Source organism: Mchenga conophoros, linkage group LG5 (genome assembly GCF_057382185.1).
Source record: "Mchenga conophoros isolate Kocher_MC1m ecotype Shallow Benthic linkage group LG5, M_conophoros_male_GT1.1, whole genome shotgun sequence".
NCBI classification, from domain to species: Eukaryota; Metazoa; Chordata; class Actinopteri; order Cichliformes; family Cichlidae; genus Mchenga; species Mchenga conophoros.
The window spans coordinates 7,712,325-7,728,756 of NC_140530.1; the positions used below are offsets into that span (position 1 = coordinate 7,712,325).

Here is a 16,432-nt window from a genome sequence, read left to right on the forward strand (position 1 = left end):
CAGTCATTTTGACAGGTTTTGAAATGCATCACGGCACCTTTTTAAAAAAAAAAAATTTAATCAGAAATGTAACAACATCATTTGACTGTATTTGTGTTTAAATTCACGGTGAACCATTGCAACACTTTCTCAGTTAGTGGATGAGTGGCTGCTCTTACTACCAGAAACCTGCTCGTTATACAAAGTGCATGATTTTCTTGCCCTGCCTCTGCTAACTACAACAAATGGCTGTAGATATCGTGGTTGCTTTTCTGTCCTCTAAACTTCTACTGCTGTTTGCTTTTGTCACTGTAGAGCAGTCCTTGAAATTTGTGCTGGTATCCATTCTGAACCTGACTGGATCTGACTGGTCAGAACCAGCGGGCTTGAATTGGGTCTGGCTGAATTTCTCACCTAAACTTGGGTTTGAGTTAATAGCACAAACTTACTAGTGTGTTTGTGTTTTGTATTTACATTTGGACCCTTCAGGATCCCAGTTTAGGTTTACGCTGCAATATTTTGTGCACAGAACCCCACTGGGCTCATATCTTCAGACCCCAGTCAATCACTGCTGTGTCAGTCAGTCCACACTCCATTCCAGCTTGTGCTAACCCTGAGATCCTCTCTCTGCTCTTTCCTCTGCTTCCCTCTGCAGGAGCCTGTCTCTACTCCTGCTATATATGAAGAGCCATTTGCTGACTTCAAGGTTATTCATTTGTATTTGAACCCACCCTTCATATCCTCTGTCCATTTTTCTCTTTTCCTCCCTCGATGCATGTCTCGTAGCTGACTGCAGCTTTTACTACCTGTTATCAATGTATGTGACGTTCAAGTTGCTACTTTTACCAAAACAAGAGTGAGTCTGTAAGTGGATTGTCAGAGCTTTGGATACAAGAAAAGTCGTGTGTTTATATTAGCAGAAGACTAGCTGTTGCATTGCTAATGTTAGTAAGCTAGCTGTTTAAGGAAACATATTGTAGCTAGTTTATTAGGTAGCTAGGTAGTTGGAGCTAGATGGAATATGCACACCACTATGTCTGAAGCCGGGTTGGTTTTTTTTGGAGTTAGGTCCAGCCCTCATCACATTCACTGTCAAAACGTCAAGGATGCAGTGGCAAAAAACTTTCCTCTCAGGGTCTTCAACAGGACTTTGCAAACTAATGGATAATGGCTAGCTTGAGTAGCAAGTTGCTTCTATAACATCGATGATTCCCATTTCTTGCCATCTCCATTCAAAACACTGTAGCTGTGCGATGCCAGAGTTTTGATCCTGTGTCTGTACTTGCACCAGAAGGAGTTTGGGGAGAGGAGGCCTCAGCCGAGCATAGCCTCGGAGGAGGAGCAGGAACGAGACACCGTGGCATGCATGAAGGAAACCCACCTGGGCATCGAACGCAAGTGTTCCAGCATGACGGTCAGCTCCACGTCCAGCCTGGAGGCCGAGGTCGACTTCACTGTCATCACTGACCTCCACTCGGGCCTCGAGGACTTTTCTAAGGGTGTGCCCGAACTGGGAGAGAGGGAGCGACAGCCAGAGGTGGGCCGGGAGGACTTTGAGGAGACCTCCAGGTTCTACTCTGCCCGTCTAATGGGCTCCCGGGACAAGTCTCCCATAGAGGAGAGGCTTCCTGAGGAGGGAATGCATCATGAGGTAGACAGATGAACGCATTTATACGTATTCATCGCCATCATCACCCACTGGCTTCACCCTGCCTGGCTGGACTTCAGTAGCCCCCTGCTGTATTTTTTATTTATTTTTGGACCATGATGTGTTCCTTAAATTTTGTTGATTCCTTATTGTGTTCAGTTTTTGTTCTACTCATTCTTATGTATTAATTGTAATTCACCCATTTTATTTTTGTTGGTGTTTCTTTGAATTTATTGCACCTCTTGCACGTTGTCATCCAGACTAATAAAAATGCATTTCACAGTTTGTTCCTATAAGTTAACATCGCTCGGTTGCTTTCTTTTGTTTAATATGCTGCTTACAAGAATGGGTCTGAAGTCTTCAGGCGACTTGCTGTGAGCAAATCGCTTGCTGCTCTTTGACTGTATTGTACTGTTTGTGTTTGATGCAGCCTCCCGTGGCAAAGAAAGACCCCAACACGGTGAGCGTGGCCAACAAGCTGAAAAGAGCTGACAGCAAGACGGAGACGCACACAAATGGATCGGAAGCCCACGCCAGCGTCGTTAATGTCTCTTCACAGGTAAACCGAACGCAAAAGCAGTAGAAACAACAGCACTATAGTCTGTGTGAGGTGTGTGCGTGTGAGCGTTTGAGCCGCCATGTTTCCTGCCAGGTAAATGACGCTCCGCAACGTGGTGACGTCATTCGGGGCGACTGGAATCGATAAGGGAATCGTTTGCAAAAATGACAAACAATTCCAAGGAATTGAAACAGTGGGAACCGGTTCTCAACAAGAACCGGTGTTCGATACCCATCCCTAGTCCTGACTGTGTACAAAGCAGCATAATCCACCGACCTGCACCTCTAAAGTGTAAAAATTTATCTTTGCTTTAAAATGTACAATTTTAGGTTGTTTTTTTTTTTTTTACAAGAACCTCCATGCCACTCAGCATGGAAGGTGCTGTTGGCTTTACACGTATTTATTTGCACAGCTTTAACTTACAACATGTTAGATACTGGGCTTTGGATGTGCCTGAAAGCTCTAGACTGAGCTTGGCTTGCTATCTATTCCTCTAACTCATCAACAAGATGAAGATCTGTTTTCCCAAATTGACAAAGTATTTACTTTTTTTTAACTTCTTTAGGAAATGTTGGGTTGAATATGATGAGTACTTTAAATACTTATAGGTGAGTGCCAGGGGTGTCACTAGGTTTTAAGGACAGGGGGGGCTTAGCCCCCAAGAGATGCACACGACATGAACGAACGTAGTGAATGAGCACAAAATTTCACAAACAGAAAACAAACACTGAGAAATTGTTTTCCTACTTTTTTGGACAGATTAAACATCCTAGGCCACCAATAGATCTATTGTTTTATTTCAGTCTGCTTTATAATACAGTACAACAAAAAAACAGAGGAAATGTGTTTGCTGCATCAATAACAAGAAAAAAACTGAAAATAAAAAAGTACATTTTTCTGGCTGCAATCACCAGTTACTTGGTGGGTGGAAGCATCAAAGAATGACGTCTGTTTTTAAGAGTGGCAAATCGGTCAATCACTCTGTTGTGACTCAGATGCTGAAGCGTGTCTTTTTCAATAGACATGACTGCAAGACTGTGAAGTCTTTTCTGACCCATTGTTTGACGCAGCCAGGAGTGCAGCCGACGCAGTGCACTAAAGGACCGTTCGCACGAGCAGCTGCTGACAGGCACTGTTAGGGCAACTTGGATGGTTGCCTTCAGAGAGGGAAACATGTCTGAATCAAGGAGGTTGTACACAGACAACATATTTTTGGGTGGACATCCAGCCTCTGTTTTCCGGGTAAGAAAGTTTCTGGCCACCAGAACCTCCTCTTTTTTCAGGTCAAGTCTGTAGTTCATTCAAGTGTGGTTCACTCAAGAAGTTCTCAGATTTAGGACTGCATGCCTGGACGCCTTTTAGCAGCCCTGCATCTACACTGCAAAATCTTTGATCAAGCTCGCCAACCTTCCGATCCACACAAGGGAAAAGTAACTCTCTTTTCAATGTGTCTGAGTTGTTCAATTCAGTGCGTGAACCCACAGTTGCCTCCAGGACAAAATCCTCCATTTTCCTCTGTTTGTGCCTTGTCTTGGCACCTGGTTCAGGGATACTGTGGGTGTTACACAGGGCCTTGGTTTTCTCATACAGCTCTGTAGCAAATGCATCTGAGTGTTTGCCCTTAAGTGTGTCACACACAGCTTGTTTGCAGATAAAAGCTTCTGCCAGGTCTAAAGTCTCTTTCTGCAGGAATTTGTGGAGTCCTTCGGTTACAGACAGAATCGACTGAAACATCAGTAGTGCATAGACTGCTGAGAACTTGTAGAGCTTTGCTCTGAGACCAACAGCTATGGGGGATCCAATTGCAGATAGGCACTCCAAAATGGCAGGCAATGTCTCAAGAACTGCACTGATTGATCGCAACTGACATGCCCAGCGAGTGTTTGAAAGTTGCACAAGCTCAGTTTTTGTCAATCCAAGCTTTGCCTGAGTCTCCATGAACTTATGATGATTGACTAGGGAGGTGCTGAAGAAAGAATACACACACTCCAACAAGCTGAAAAGCTCCACAGCCTCTGGGACAGCCTTGCAAGTATTGCACAAAACCAGGTTGAGTTGATGAGCATAACAATGCACATAGATAGCCTCAGGATGGAGCCTTCTAAAATGTGCTTGTACACCTCCAGTGGAGCCACTCATAACGGCTGCACCATCATATGTTTGTGCTACACACTTAAGCTCTGCAAGACCATAGTTTTGGATCTGCTGCTGAATCTCATTTGCAATGGACTGGGCATCAAATGATTTTATCTCTGCAAGTGCAAGGAAACGCTCCTTCACTGCCCCCTCTGACACGTACCTGACACAAACAGCTAACTGCTCTGCCTTTTTATCCCTTGCCTCATCCACCATGATGGAATAGACTTTAGACTTTGTCATTTCAGATACAATGACACTAGTAACTTCCTGGGCACAACAGTCAATCATGTCATTCTGGGATGTTGGTGAGATATACTGTGCATTTGATGGGGGATTATGTTTTTGAAGAAAAGGATCAAACTCCTTCAAAAGCTCCATGCACGCAAGAAAATTCCCTCTGTTTGGGCTGTCTTCACCTTCATCATGACCACGAAAAGGGAGTCCCTGTCTCCCTAACATAGAGGTGACTGCAACAATTCGTCTGAGATACTCTCTTCTTTCGACTATCTCACTCACATTTGCAGTTGCTATCATCTGTGCAACGTTTCCCTGTTTGCTAGTTCCCTGGTAGCTTTTCCATGTAACAACACTGTCCTTATGTGTTTGTGCCATCTCATGCTTGCCAAAGATGACTAAAGCTTTCTTCCAGTTCTTGCAACCGTTACTGACCAAACTATCATGTTTGATGTTTTTGCCAAACACTCTACATGGGAAGCAGAAAGCTGCATTCTGGTTGACTGAATATTCTAACCAGTTGTGCTTTTCAAATCAGCTGTGGTTAAATGCTCGCTTCTGTGTACCAAACGTATCATGTGGATAGCTCTTCAGCTTCACCTGTCTGGGCCCTGTGTCTTTGTCACCTAAATCAAACCCTGTAGTAGAATGAGTTGCTGCAGCTGCTTCATCATTTTCCCTCTCTTGGCCTGTTTGCTCTCCTCTCTCTGTAATAACTTGATCTTCCTCTGCCTCTCGATCTATTTGCTGCAGCTCCTCTGTCTCTCCTTGCTCTCTCTGACTTGAACTTGCCTGTTGACCTTTTTCTCCCTCAGCCACTCCTTCTGCCTCACCCTTCAAGATACATTAAAACATACTGAATTGTAATGTAAATTGCTAATATCATGACTTCTGCTCCCGCTCCACAGTAATTTGTTGCTCCCAAATATTTTGAAGTTACAAACATTATATTTTGAGCACGCATGTGACTAAAATGGTTGCAATTTAAAGCCCTGAAAAATATTACTAAATTACTTGAATTGAAGTAATATTAAAATAGAACCCTCAAAAATATGTGAGTCAGGCTAATTTGACTTATATATATATATATATCTCTCTTTGCTCTCTCCACTTTCTAACCTTGACTCTCCTAAATAAAAGCTCAAGTTAAACAGGTCTTATATGTTGTACCGTGACTGAAATGTTTCATATTTCATATCCATATTGAGTCCCATAAAATTCTAATCAGACTGTCTCCATCACAAATGACTCCATCCTTTGACTCACCTCTCCAGCAGACGTCTCTCCCCTCTGCCTCTCTGTGCTCCTCTGCCCTGACTCCTACAGGTTAATGGGGATGGAGTGATTATTATTATTTCCACTGATGATAACCATACCTGAATGAGCTCAGCTGGATTTTTCAGAGCTAAAACGAGTGACAGAAATTAACATTATGCTAACAATTTAACTTAGTGCGCTAGCCAGGTTTTTATTTACAAAATGGGGAGCACCTGGTTCATTATTTACATGGGACTCTCTGCTGTTAGCTGGAGCTAACTAATTGTTACTACCAGCCAGTGATGAAGACTTACTTTCTTGAAAAACTTGCGTATATCCATGATTTCTTGCCGTTTGCCACATGTACGCTAGTGTGTCCGCAGGTGTATACGAGCGGAGTGTAAAGTAGCAGTGAAAACGAGGACTGGATTTTCAGTCATGTGGATGTCCCCTGTGAACAACTGGAAGGGATTGGATAACGAAGCACTGACGCTACCTTAACAATGTAAAGCGAAAGGGACCAACCGAGTTATGATCATATTTGTGTGAATAGCGACAGGTTTATATTATTATTTCTTTAAACTCATATTCCTGCATCTTTATATTGAATTTGTCTGCAAGTTCTGTAAAAAAAAAATCGAATAAGTTAAAAAAAAAAAAAAAAAAAAACCCACCAAATTATTTAGGGGGGCTTAAGAATATTTTAGGGAGGCTTCAGCATCCCTAAAATAGGCCTAACGACGCCACTGGTGAGTGCTAAAGAATTAGGGCTACGGGACTGGCAGAAAGAGGAAATGAGGATCAGTTCCAACAGTCGCCATCAAAGTGACTCGCGATTAAGAATTTCTTATTTGTACAGAGCTTGATTAGAGGAAAAAGCGTCTTCTTTGAGCTGCAGTGACATGATGGCCATATTCCCCAGACACGGATGGAATAATAGCATCATTATGAAGTGATTAAAGTATTGACAGTGTATTAATGAGGATGATGAAAGCAGGTGCGAATCCCATTCATCTCCGGAGGCAGAGATTTGAGTGCCGGCTGGCTGTCCCACAGGAGCCTTATTAAAATGTAATCATCGCTGGGCTCTTTAGCCATTCAGCTAATAGTGTGGATGAACTCAGGCGATGATGTAGAGAGGGTGCCTTTGAAGTGCCACATCAGCGTTGAGTTACATTTTCAAAGATGTCAGAGAAAGCCACAGTACAGAGTGTGCATGTATGCTTCTCAGGCAAACTGACGTCATTCGTGGGCAGACACAGATCCTCAGCAGTGACACTGCACAGCCAGCAGAGGGAGACATGCTTTGTCTGTTGAGCTTGGGTTCTAAACAAAAGCACAAAGGCTCAGCAGCTGCTCCGTTCCAGCTGTCTGCAAAGCACCCACACTGTAGGACAATTTATTTTGCTTTCACAAACAATTCATCACGTATAGTTATGAAAATACACCAGCAGCCTCTTTAAAGCAGAACAATAATGGAAATGAATGACACACAAAAACAATTTTAAAGGAATAAAAACAAATCAGTCAAATGCAAAACTTTGGATATAAAGCTATAGTTAGGACACCATCAAAAAGTAAATCTCACATTCCAGTTTAGTACCAATTACTAAACCTTGATGTGACTAAGCTTATCTAATCTGACGTTCTCTCTGCTACTGAAGTGCCATAATGACAAAATCTAGAGAAATTGGTTAATTGTGGGTGCCCATGAGTCTCATTAGGGATATAAAAAGATTTAAAATATATATAAATGAATTATTTAAGCGTAAAAAAAATTCCTGCTGGTGGGTTATACTTCCATTCCAGTAAATTACACCAAAGAGGAGACTGTTTTCTGAGTAAACTCTTTTTATGAGTCTGCTGTTACAAACAGGGTGTATATACACTCACACTTTAATAGGTACACCTCTTCCACTGCTTGCTGATGCATAATAATAAAAATAATCAGCCAATTACGTAGCAGCAACTACAAATTTGACAAGGTTAGCATCTTGACTGTCTAGTAATTTAAGTGACTCTGAATGTGGCATGGTTGTTGAGTATTTCAGAAACTATTGATCTGCTTAGATTTTCCTGCACCACCATCCTTTGGGTTTACCGGGAAAGGTCCAAAAGAGAGTAACTATCCAATAAACGGCAGTTCTCTACACAAAGTCCTTCAAAGCAAGGTGTGCAGAAGTGCGTCTCTGAATGCACAACACATCAAACCTTGAAGAAGATCACACCAAGCGCCACTCTAACCGGCTAACAACAGGAAACTACATTTTCTAAAGGCTCACTAAAACTGGACACTGGAAAAACTGGAAGAGTGTTGCTGGTCTGCAACATTTGCATGGCAGGGTCATAATTGAGTGTAAACCACACGAAAGCATGGATACAGCCTGCCTTGTATGTATAGTTGCTGCTGGTGGTGTGATGGCTACCGGAGTATTTTTGCTGGCCATGCATGGCTGTAGCATTCCAGCCGGACTTTATTCAGACGATGCACTCAATGATCATTACGGATGGACCATGGTGGGGTATTCCAACCCATTTATTCACAAATTTCCATAGACACATCGTAAGAGCTGTAATCATAACATAAAACAAATAAACATTCACTTGATATAACCACGTTTCTGTTATGCTAATCAATTCACAGAAAAGGCACAGGAGGTGCTAGCATCAGCCTGCTAGATCGCTCATAAACTTATTAACAATCAAGTAATACATTTACAAATTGTCCGAAATGTAAACAACAAGTACAACACACAAACATACCTGTTCGCCTTCCAGCTAGATGCTAATTTTAAGATGGATGGAAAACGATAACCTTCTCATTAATCCTTTCTGCGGCAAGCAGTTGCGGTACGATCTTCCTTCCCGGAAGTTGCCCGTTCCGAATTTCAAAATAAGAGTCTAATCTATATTATAAGGTATAATTCGTTCAGGGATTTAACTGTTTGAAAAATATCAAATAAACAAATAATCTGGGTCATTTACACTCCCACCAAATCATTAGTGTTCAAAAACATAACTCCATAAACATAGGAAGAAAGAACACAATGATTTCATAATACAAATAATGACCAAACAACAGAAGCATAGTATGCAAGGAATGGACTAGTCACCTTCCAACAATAAGACTAGTTTTTGAACTGGCCGTTCGAGCACTGACCGCTTAGTAAGACGTTCACCATTTTTGCCAAGTTTCCTGTCACCTAGACAGAGCTTCACTCTCCTAACCAGTCCATCTCTGTCCATTGTAGTCTCTACGACTCTTCCCAACCTCCATTCATTTCTGGGCAAGTCTTCATCCTTCATTATGACTATATCCCCAATCTGCAGGTTTCTCTTTGGGGTGTGCCAGCGTTGTCTAAAGGCAATGTTGGCTAAGTACTCTTTCTGCCAACGGCTCCAGAACTGCTCGGCCAAATATTGTACGTGGCGCCATCTCTTTCCTGCACTGTAGAGAGGCCGATTGACTTATCCTTGTTGATCCTTCGAAGAATGCGAGCCACTGCACAGATGGCGCGAGTCCAGGATGAGAACTTTGCCAGCCGATAAGTAAGAGAATCTTGTTCTACAGTTTCTGTGTTTAGAGTCCGTTTTTCCTTAACTTCTGGATCTCCGACTGACAGTTCCGGAGCCACCTCTTCTGAGAGGTCAACTCCCTTTTCCCATAGAAATGCAGGGCCGGTAAACCAGTCCGATGATATTAGCTCATGGACAAAACAACCTCTAGAAGCACGATCCGCAGGATTCTGGTCAGTAGGGACGTATCTCCATTGCCTTTGATTCGTGTAGAGATGTATCTTCTGGATACGGTTGGCTACGAATGTATGAAAACGTCGAGCCTCATTATTGATGTACCCTAGTACAACCTTGGAATCGGTCCAAAAATGCTCTTCAATGTCCGCATATCCAAGTTCTTCCTTCAAAACATTGCTGGTTTTCACAGAGATGACTGCAGCCGTCAACTCTAATCTTGGGATCGTGGTGACCTTTGTTGGGGCGACGCGAGATTTGGCCATGACTAAAGCACAGTGGATGTCTCCTTCTTCATTGCTAAGCCTTAGATATGAACACTGTCCATAGCCAGTAGTGCTTGCGTCGGAGAAGTGATGTAACTCACGTTTAATAACCCTTCCGAAATCTGCCGGGGCATAACTTCGGGGTATATTTATCCTCTCCAAGTTGTTGAGGTCGTTTTTCCATTTCTCCCACCGTGGACGAAGTTCGTTGGTTAGAGGGTCGTCCCAACCTGTTCCATGGCAGCACATCTGCTGCAGCACTTCCTTTCCAATGAGCAAAAAGGGGGCTATGAGACCCAAGGGATCGTACAGGGATGCAACAATGGACAATATGCCTCGACGTGTTGCAGGCTGTTCCTTAAGGTTGGTGCTGATCTTCAGGCAGTCTGATTCGACGTGCCATTGGATACCCAACGCTCTCTCTGAAGGTAAGTTATCAAAGGCAAGGTTGAGGTCTTTAATGTCTGATGCACGTTCAGTTGCTGGTATGCTTACCAGGACAGCTTTGTCATTGGACACAAACTTGTGAAGCCTAAGACCACCCAGGGCACAAAGTTTTCTGGCTTCTTCTGCTAACTTGATAGCCTTCTCTGAGCTGTCTGTACTTGTGACTCCATCGTCGACATAGAAATTTCTCAGAATGAACTGAGAGCCTAATGGGTATCGGTCCTTATTTTCTGTAGCCAAATGCTTCAATCCGTAGTTCGCACAGCCAGGCGATGAGGCTGCGCCAAAGATATGCACCCTCATACGGTATTCTTGGGGCTGTGCACCGAGATCTCCTTTCTTCCACCAAAGGAAGCGCAGGTAATCCTGGTCTGACTTCTTCACATGAAATTGGTGAAACATTTTCTCTATGTCGCACATCAATGCAGTAGAGTGCAACCGGAAGCGAAGAAGTACACCGTTGAGATTGTTCATCAGGTCAGGACCAGTGAGCAGATGATCATTCAAACTGGTTCCCTGGTACTTGGCAGAGCAGTCGAACACCACGCGCAGTTTGCCTGGCTTCTTGTCGTGGAATACACCGTGATGAGGTATGTACCATTTTTCGCCCTCTTTCCCATCATCGTGGACTTCCTCTGCATCACCCCTTTCTATGACCTCCTCCATGAACTTGATATACTGTTCTTTGTACCCTTCATCCTTTAACAGCTTCCTCTTTAGATGGCTCAGACGTATGACTGCAAGCTGTTTGTTGTCAGGTAAGGTAGGTCTCTCCTTAAAGGGCAACGGCATCTCGTAGTGACCTAGACTGTTCTTTTCGATGTGGTTCTTGAGTTTGTCCAGGAACAGGATGTCCTCCTGAGACACTGGTTTGCCGTCTTCCTTAGCATCCTTAAAGTCAGACTCTAGAATGCGAATGGCATCTGCCGGAGTGACTGGTGGGAGCTCCCTGACTGCAACTCGGAAGCACTGTCCCGCCGTACTTGAGGTGTCGGGGCATGTCGACGTACCACCAACTATGCTCCATCCTAAGTCGGTACGAATTGCATAAGGCTCATCGTCTCCTCCCGTTATGACGTCTCTTGGTGCCATTGCTCGTGCGCAGTTATAGCCTATCAATAAACCAACCTCACAGTCCTGTAGAGGTGGAATCTCTTCTATGACCTTGGAGAGATGATTCCACCTTTTAGCTGTCTCGCATGTTGGGATATGGGCTCTGTTTACTGGTATGCAATCCTTGGTATAAGCAGGAGGAAGGTCGATGAGGAGGGAAGAGCGATAACCCCGAACACAAAGCCTTGAGACTCTTTGGCTCTTTACGATCACGTCGCGTCCAATCATCGTAGTTAACTTCAGCTTAACTGGACAGGAATCTGCCTTTAATACATCACTCAGTTCCTGGTCAACAAACGTCGTGTCGCTTTGCGTGTCCAGCAAGGCGTAAACCAGTTTCTCAGTTCCTGTATCCTTTTTTGACACCCACACAGGCACAATCATTGATGTGTTAGTTGGCTGTCCAGTAATCACTGACATTGAAGTTGCAGCAGCCTCCGTTTGGCCGGCATTGCTCAGGATAGTGGTTTCCTGTGGCAGAACTCTTTCCTTCTTTAAATAGTTGTCATCGTGTAAACAAGTGGGATGTTTACCCTTGCACGTTTTGCATGAGTGTCGATGTCGACAGTCTTTTGCACTATGTCCAGGTTTGGTGCAGCCATAGCAGAGCTTATGTTCTCTGACAAAATCTCGACGCTCCTCCAGAGTTTTAGCAATAAACTTGGGACATCCATGTAGTCTGTGTTGATTATTTTGACAGAAGGCACAAGGAGACCTTTCCTTTCCTTTAACTGGCTTGAGCCTCTTGGTGTCAGCCTCAGTCTGTGTGTTTAGAACGCTTGCCTTGTTCCTCTTAGGGTCTCTGCTGCCTTGTTTTGCAGTGCTCGACTCAAAACAAGGGCATAAGCTGAGGTGATTGGATTACAAGCAATCTCTGCCTCTGTCGCCATAAATGCAGCGAAGTCCTTAAAACTGGGGAATTCCTTATTGCCCTTTAAGGCTTCAGTAACCTTCCTGTTCCAGTGAGATGCTATCCACTCTGGTAGTTTAAGGATTAGCTTCTTATTCTCTTCACAGTCGTTCAGTATTTCGAGGCTCTTCACATGTGTCATTGCATCTTGGCAAGCGTTTAAGAAATCTGAGAAGTCTCTTAATCCTTCTGCATCTCTTGGTTGGATCTTTGGCCAATCTGTGAGCTTATCTCTGAAGGCTTTCTGTATAATAAAGGTTTGGCCATATCTGTTATCCAGTTTGTTCCACGCATCCTTATAAGCGTCGCTGTCATTCCTATAGAAAGTTCCTTCTAATGTTTTACGAGCTGGGCCGCCTACATACTTCCTCAAGTAATAAAGTTTGTCTGCTGGGGAGATGGCCTTTTTGTCAATAAGTGACATGAATGAAGTTTTCCACTCAATGAACTGAATGGGGTCCCCACTAAATACAGACGGCTCTGGAACTGGAAGTCTATTTAGAGCCATACTGTCTTGTAGGGCTTGGGCAAGGGATGACACGTTTAGGTCGGGTGGCGATGCTGTGACGGTGGGAGTTGGAGGGTTGATAGCAGGGGGAACATGATGGTTTCCCACTGAACTATTAGAGGAATGGAGACTGCCTTCCTGCGAGGCTACCTGGCTGTAGACTTGCAGTTTGGCCCGAGCGGCCCTCAAATTCTTTTCTGCTTGGAGGCGTTCAAGTCTGCGCTTTTCTACTTCCATTTTTCTGTGCTGTTCCTCTATCTTCTCCATTTGTCTCTCTTCTTCCAGCAACCCTTCAAATTCGACTTCCTTAGCAGCTAGCTCTGCTGCTGCATCCGCCTGTTTGAGTGTTAGAGTAGTGCCTTTGTGACTACGGATTGACTTTGTCACTCTAGATGCAGTGGATCCATAGATGGAGCGTGCGTAGCTGTTCTTAAGCAGCTCCCTGAGACGGCAATGTACTTGTTCTGCATCATAATCACCATCGAGATCTGACATTCTCTCGTAGGTAACTTTCATAATTTCGGCTGTAACTGCCTCACAACTGTCAACGTGACGTCTTAATTCTGGAGAAGGTGTAATGTGACTTCGTATTTCAAGGTAAGTGTTTAACACAGTTTCTTTCTCTTTCTCCAAAGAATCCATCAAAGATGCCAGCTCGCCTTTACTAATGTCTGACTTGAGCTGCTCTCTTGACTCTCGGGCTCGAATCTTCCATCTTTCGTACGTTGAGATGAACTTTCTTTCCCTTTTTCTTGCTTCCTCCTGTTGCATTTCGAGCGCCTTTGGAGTTGGGAATTTTGTTCGAGTGGAACGTCGGAGGCCTTCCTTAAGCTCACCTTGTAAGTTGTTCAACGTTTCTTCTCTGCGTTGAATTTCCTTCTCCAAAAGTTCTATTTCCGTAGTTTCTGATGTGTCTTCAAGAGACGCTTTAAGCCCTTTGATTTTATTCTGCAGGTCGACTATCTGATGCTCTAGTTCTGTTTGTGAGGAGGGAGTCTCCATTTCCTTCGTGTTTATGTTATTTACTTATCTAATTTGCAGGCTTTAGTTAATGAGCTGCTTGTGGTTACTATAACTTACAGGCTGCATTAACAGAAGGGAGGAGAATCTTTGCACTTTAAACCAAGTTGAAATAGAAGCGGATAACCAACACAACATTGAGAAGAAATGTATAAAATAATGAATGCAACCTGCTAGCTGTTGCAAACTGATGTGGTAAAGTAAACCTCTTATGCTAAACACAGATCAATACACCATTACTATTGTACAGTTACAAATTGAACTAAATGCCCCTCTTTCACCCCCTTTTGAGTCAGTAGAAAGAATGATAAATATACAGTAGTGGTGGTAAATACCAATAAACAAAATTACTTCACTTGTTATTACTTCATGTCCGTCGTGTCTTAATGCAGCAGATGTCCACAGTAGTTGACGACCTTCTCTCTCCCTTTAACCACCACTGATGAGAATGAATGTCCTTTCCTTGTCGATTAGAATGAAATGTTCCATACCTTTTCTGACCGTCACATCAAACCATTAAGCCAGCTGCATGATGATTATAAAGTCTCTGTCTAGAAGACCCATAGAATGGCACTGAGTTGCTCCGTGAAATGTCTTGTCAATCCCAGACGAATAGCAACACAGCTCCGTGACTCGTCCTCGTGGTTCCGTGGTGCAGGATGGCAGCAGGATGATGCGGGGGATCAGCTCTTACTGTAGCATTCCAGCCGGACTTTATTCAGACGATGCACTCAATGATCATTACGGATGGACCATGGTGGGGTATTCCAACCCATTTATTCACAAATTGCCATAGACACATCGTAAGAGCTGTAATCATAACATAAAACAAATAAACATTCACTTGATATAACCACGTTTCTGTTATGCTAATCAATTCACAGAAAAGGCACAGGAGGTGCTAGCATCAGCCTGCTAGATCGCTCATAAACTTATTAACAATCAAGTAATACATTTACAAATTGTCCGAAATGTAAACAACAAGTACAACACAAAAAACATACCTGTTCGCCTTCCAGCTAGATGCTAATTTTAAGATGGATGGAAAACGATAACCTTCTCATTAATCCTTTCTGCGGCAAGCAGTTGCGGTACGATCTTCCTTCCCGGAAGTTGCCCGTTCCGAATTTCAAAATAAGAGTCTAATCTATATTATAAGGTATAATTCGTTCAGGGATTTAACTGTTTGAAAAATATCAAATAAACAAATAATCTGGGTCATTTACAATGGCTGCATTTCAGCAGGATAGTGCACTGTAACGGTGGACCCAAGAAATACCAGCCGGAGCGACTTTGATAATGCAGAACTTTTTATTAAACTCGGGGTTGTACGTGGACACATATACTCCGCGCTCTCTTTCTCTGCTGTCACCTCCGTCTCCGTCTGTCACTGCCAACATATAAAGAGACACAATCACTGTCAGATCCCAGCACACCTGTTCACCCCGCCCCTGCGCCGCCCCGGGAGCTCACTGCGTCACGCCTCCTCTGCAGCTGGCCAAGGACCACACCCACGCCACACGCACCATGCACACCAACATGACTTCATCATGAGTCTGTTGTACTCAAATGCCCTCCACAGTCACATGATCTCAATCCCATGGAACACCTTCGCGATGTGGTGGAACAGGAAGTCAAGGACATGCAGCTACTGGATGATGCTGGCATGTAAATCTCTGAGGAATGTTTCTAGCACTTTCTGCGGCACAAAGAATTATTCGACGCGACTGGGAGGTTCCCGGGAAAAATGTGTTTGCTGTTCTTTTTGAACAATCTGCTGGATAAATGAATCAAATTTCAGTTTTTATTTAACCACTTGCTTCTCATGCCATCCAAATATGGTGATAGAAAATATCGTCACTTTGGTGACATCAAGGACTGGGCAGCTAGCATTTAGCTGCTAGCTGATTCATGTCTGCTGGAAGACATTGTAATTTACCTGAGCTGACCTTAAAAAGGAACGAGACCTTTCAGTGAGACAATAATCTTGAACGCACTAGCAATTCTACCAAGAGATGCCCTCGAATGAAGAATGAAGGCTCGTGAAAAGCTCACTTTGAAGTCCCATTGAACCGTTGTACATTTAATACATTTAATAAAATCCCTCAAATATCTGATTTTGCATAGAAGAGTGAAAAACTTCACCTTTTATACAAAAGTCCTGCACAAAATAGTTATTCTTGCTAAAATGCCAAAGCAATACTTGTTTCTGAGCACACTGCTGTACTTATATTACCTTTACTGTATCCATATGTACTGTTTGAGTACAGGGGTGTACAGAGGTTGGTGTTCTTATTTCTATATATTACCTTGTATATATCCATGATGAAATGGATGCTGTCAGCACAAACACTGTTGACTTGGATTTGATGGAGCAGTAAATCAGTCCTCATCACTTTCTTTAAAGTGAGACTTTTTAACGAGTCAGTGTAGAGATAAACAGAGATAAACAGCAGAACTTCACCAGCAGACATGTGTGATGTGCTTTAGATCGCTTTCACTGTATCTAATGACATAAATAAATAAAGACAGTAAGGCAGCATTAACAGCAGGTCTTTTTGACTCGACAGGAAAAACAGATGAAACAAATTAGAATAAATTG

At 43.3% G+C, this 16,432-nt stretch overlaps 2 protein-coding genes and 1 pseudogene across 12 annotated transcripts in view; 1 reads left to right on the forward strand and 2 right to left on the reverse strand.

Moving 5' to 3' along the window:
• LOC146573705 (band 4.1-like protein 1) overlaps positions 1-16,432 on the forward strand; it is a 102,282-nt gene that overhangs the window by 78,126 nt on the left and 7,724 nt on the right. For 9 of the 11 annotated variants that reach the window (XM_085273008.1, XM_085273010.1, XM_085273012.1 and 6 more), the window contains 3 exons: positions 635-685; positions 1,271-1,630; positions 2,058-2,186. In XM_085273008.1, the coding sequence (XP_085129134.1) occupies positions 635-685; positions 1,271-1,630; positions 2,058-2,186 (540 nt within the window). The remainder of the gene's footprint in view (positions 1-634; positions 686-1,270; positions 1,631-2,057; positions 2,187-16,432) is intronic. The other 2 variants (XM_085273011.1, XM_085273018.1) reach the window with 1 other exon arrangement.
• On the reverse strand, positions 2,939-5,097 carry LOC146573706 (zinc finger MYM-type protein 1-like; annotated as a pseudogene).
• Positions 5,094-6,741, reverse strand: LOC146573707 (uncharacterized). Its single transcript, XM_085275434.1, has 3 exons — positions 6,131-6,741; positions 5,826-5,879; positions 5,094-5,393 (listed from the first exon to the last, which is right to left on the reverse strand). Exons 1-3 carry the CDS (start codon positions 6,155-6,157, stop codon positions 5,094-5,096), a joined length of 381 nt encoding a protein of 126 aa, XP_085131560.1. The 5' UTR covers positions 6,158-6,741.

Excerpts from the sequence above, each read along its gene's own strand:
- LOC146573707 (XM_085275434.1), bottom strand. The coding sequence starts at position 6,157 with ATGGATATACGCAAGTTTTTCAAGAAA. Across the intron at positions 5,880-6,130 it reads TACGCAAGTTTTTCAAGAAA|GAGTCAGGGCAGAGGAGCAC; the intron begins GTAAGTCTTCAT and ends ATTAACCTGTAG. Across the intron at positions 5,394-5,825 it reads GAGAGACGTCTGCTGGAGAG|GGTGAGGCAGAAGGAGTGGC; the intron begins GTGAGTCAAAGG and ends TGTATCTTGAAG.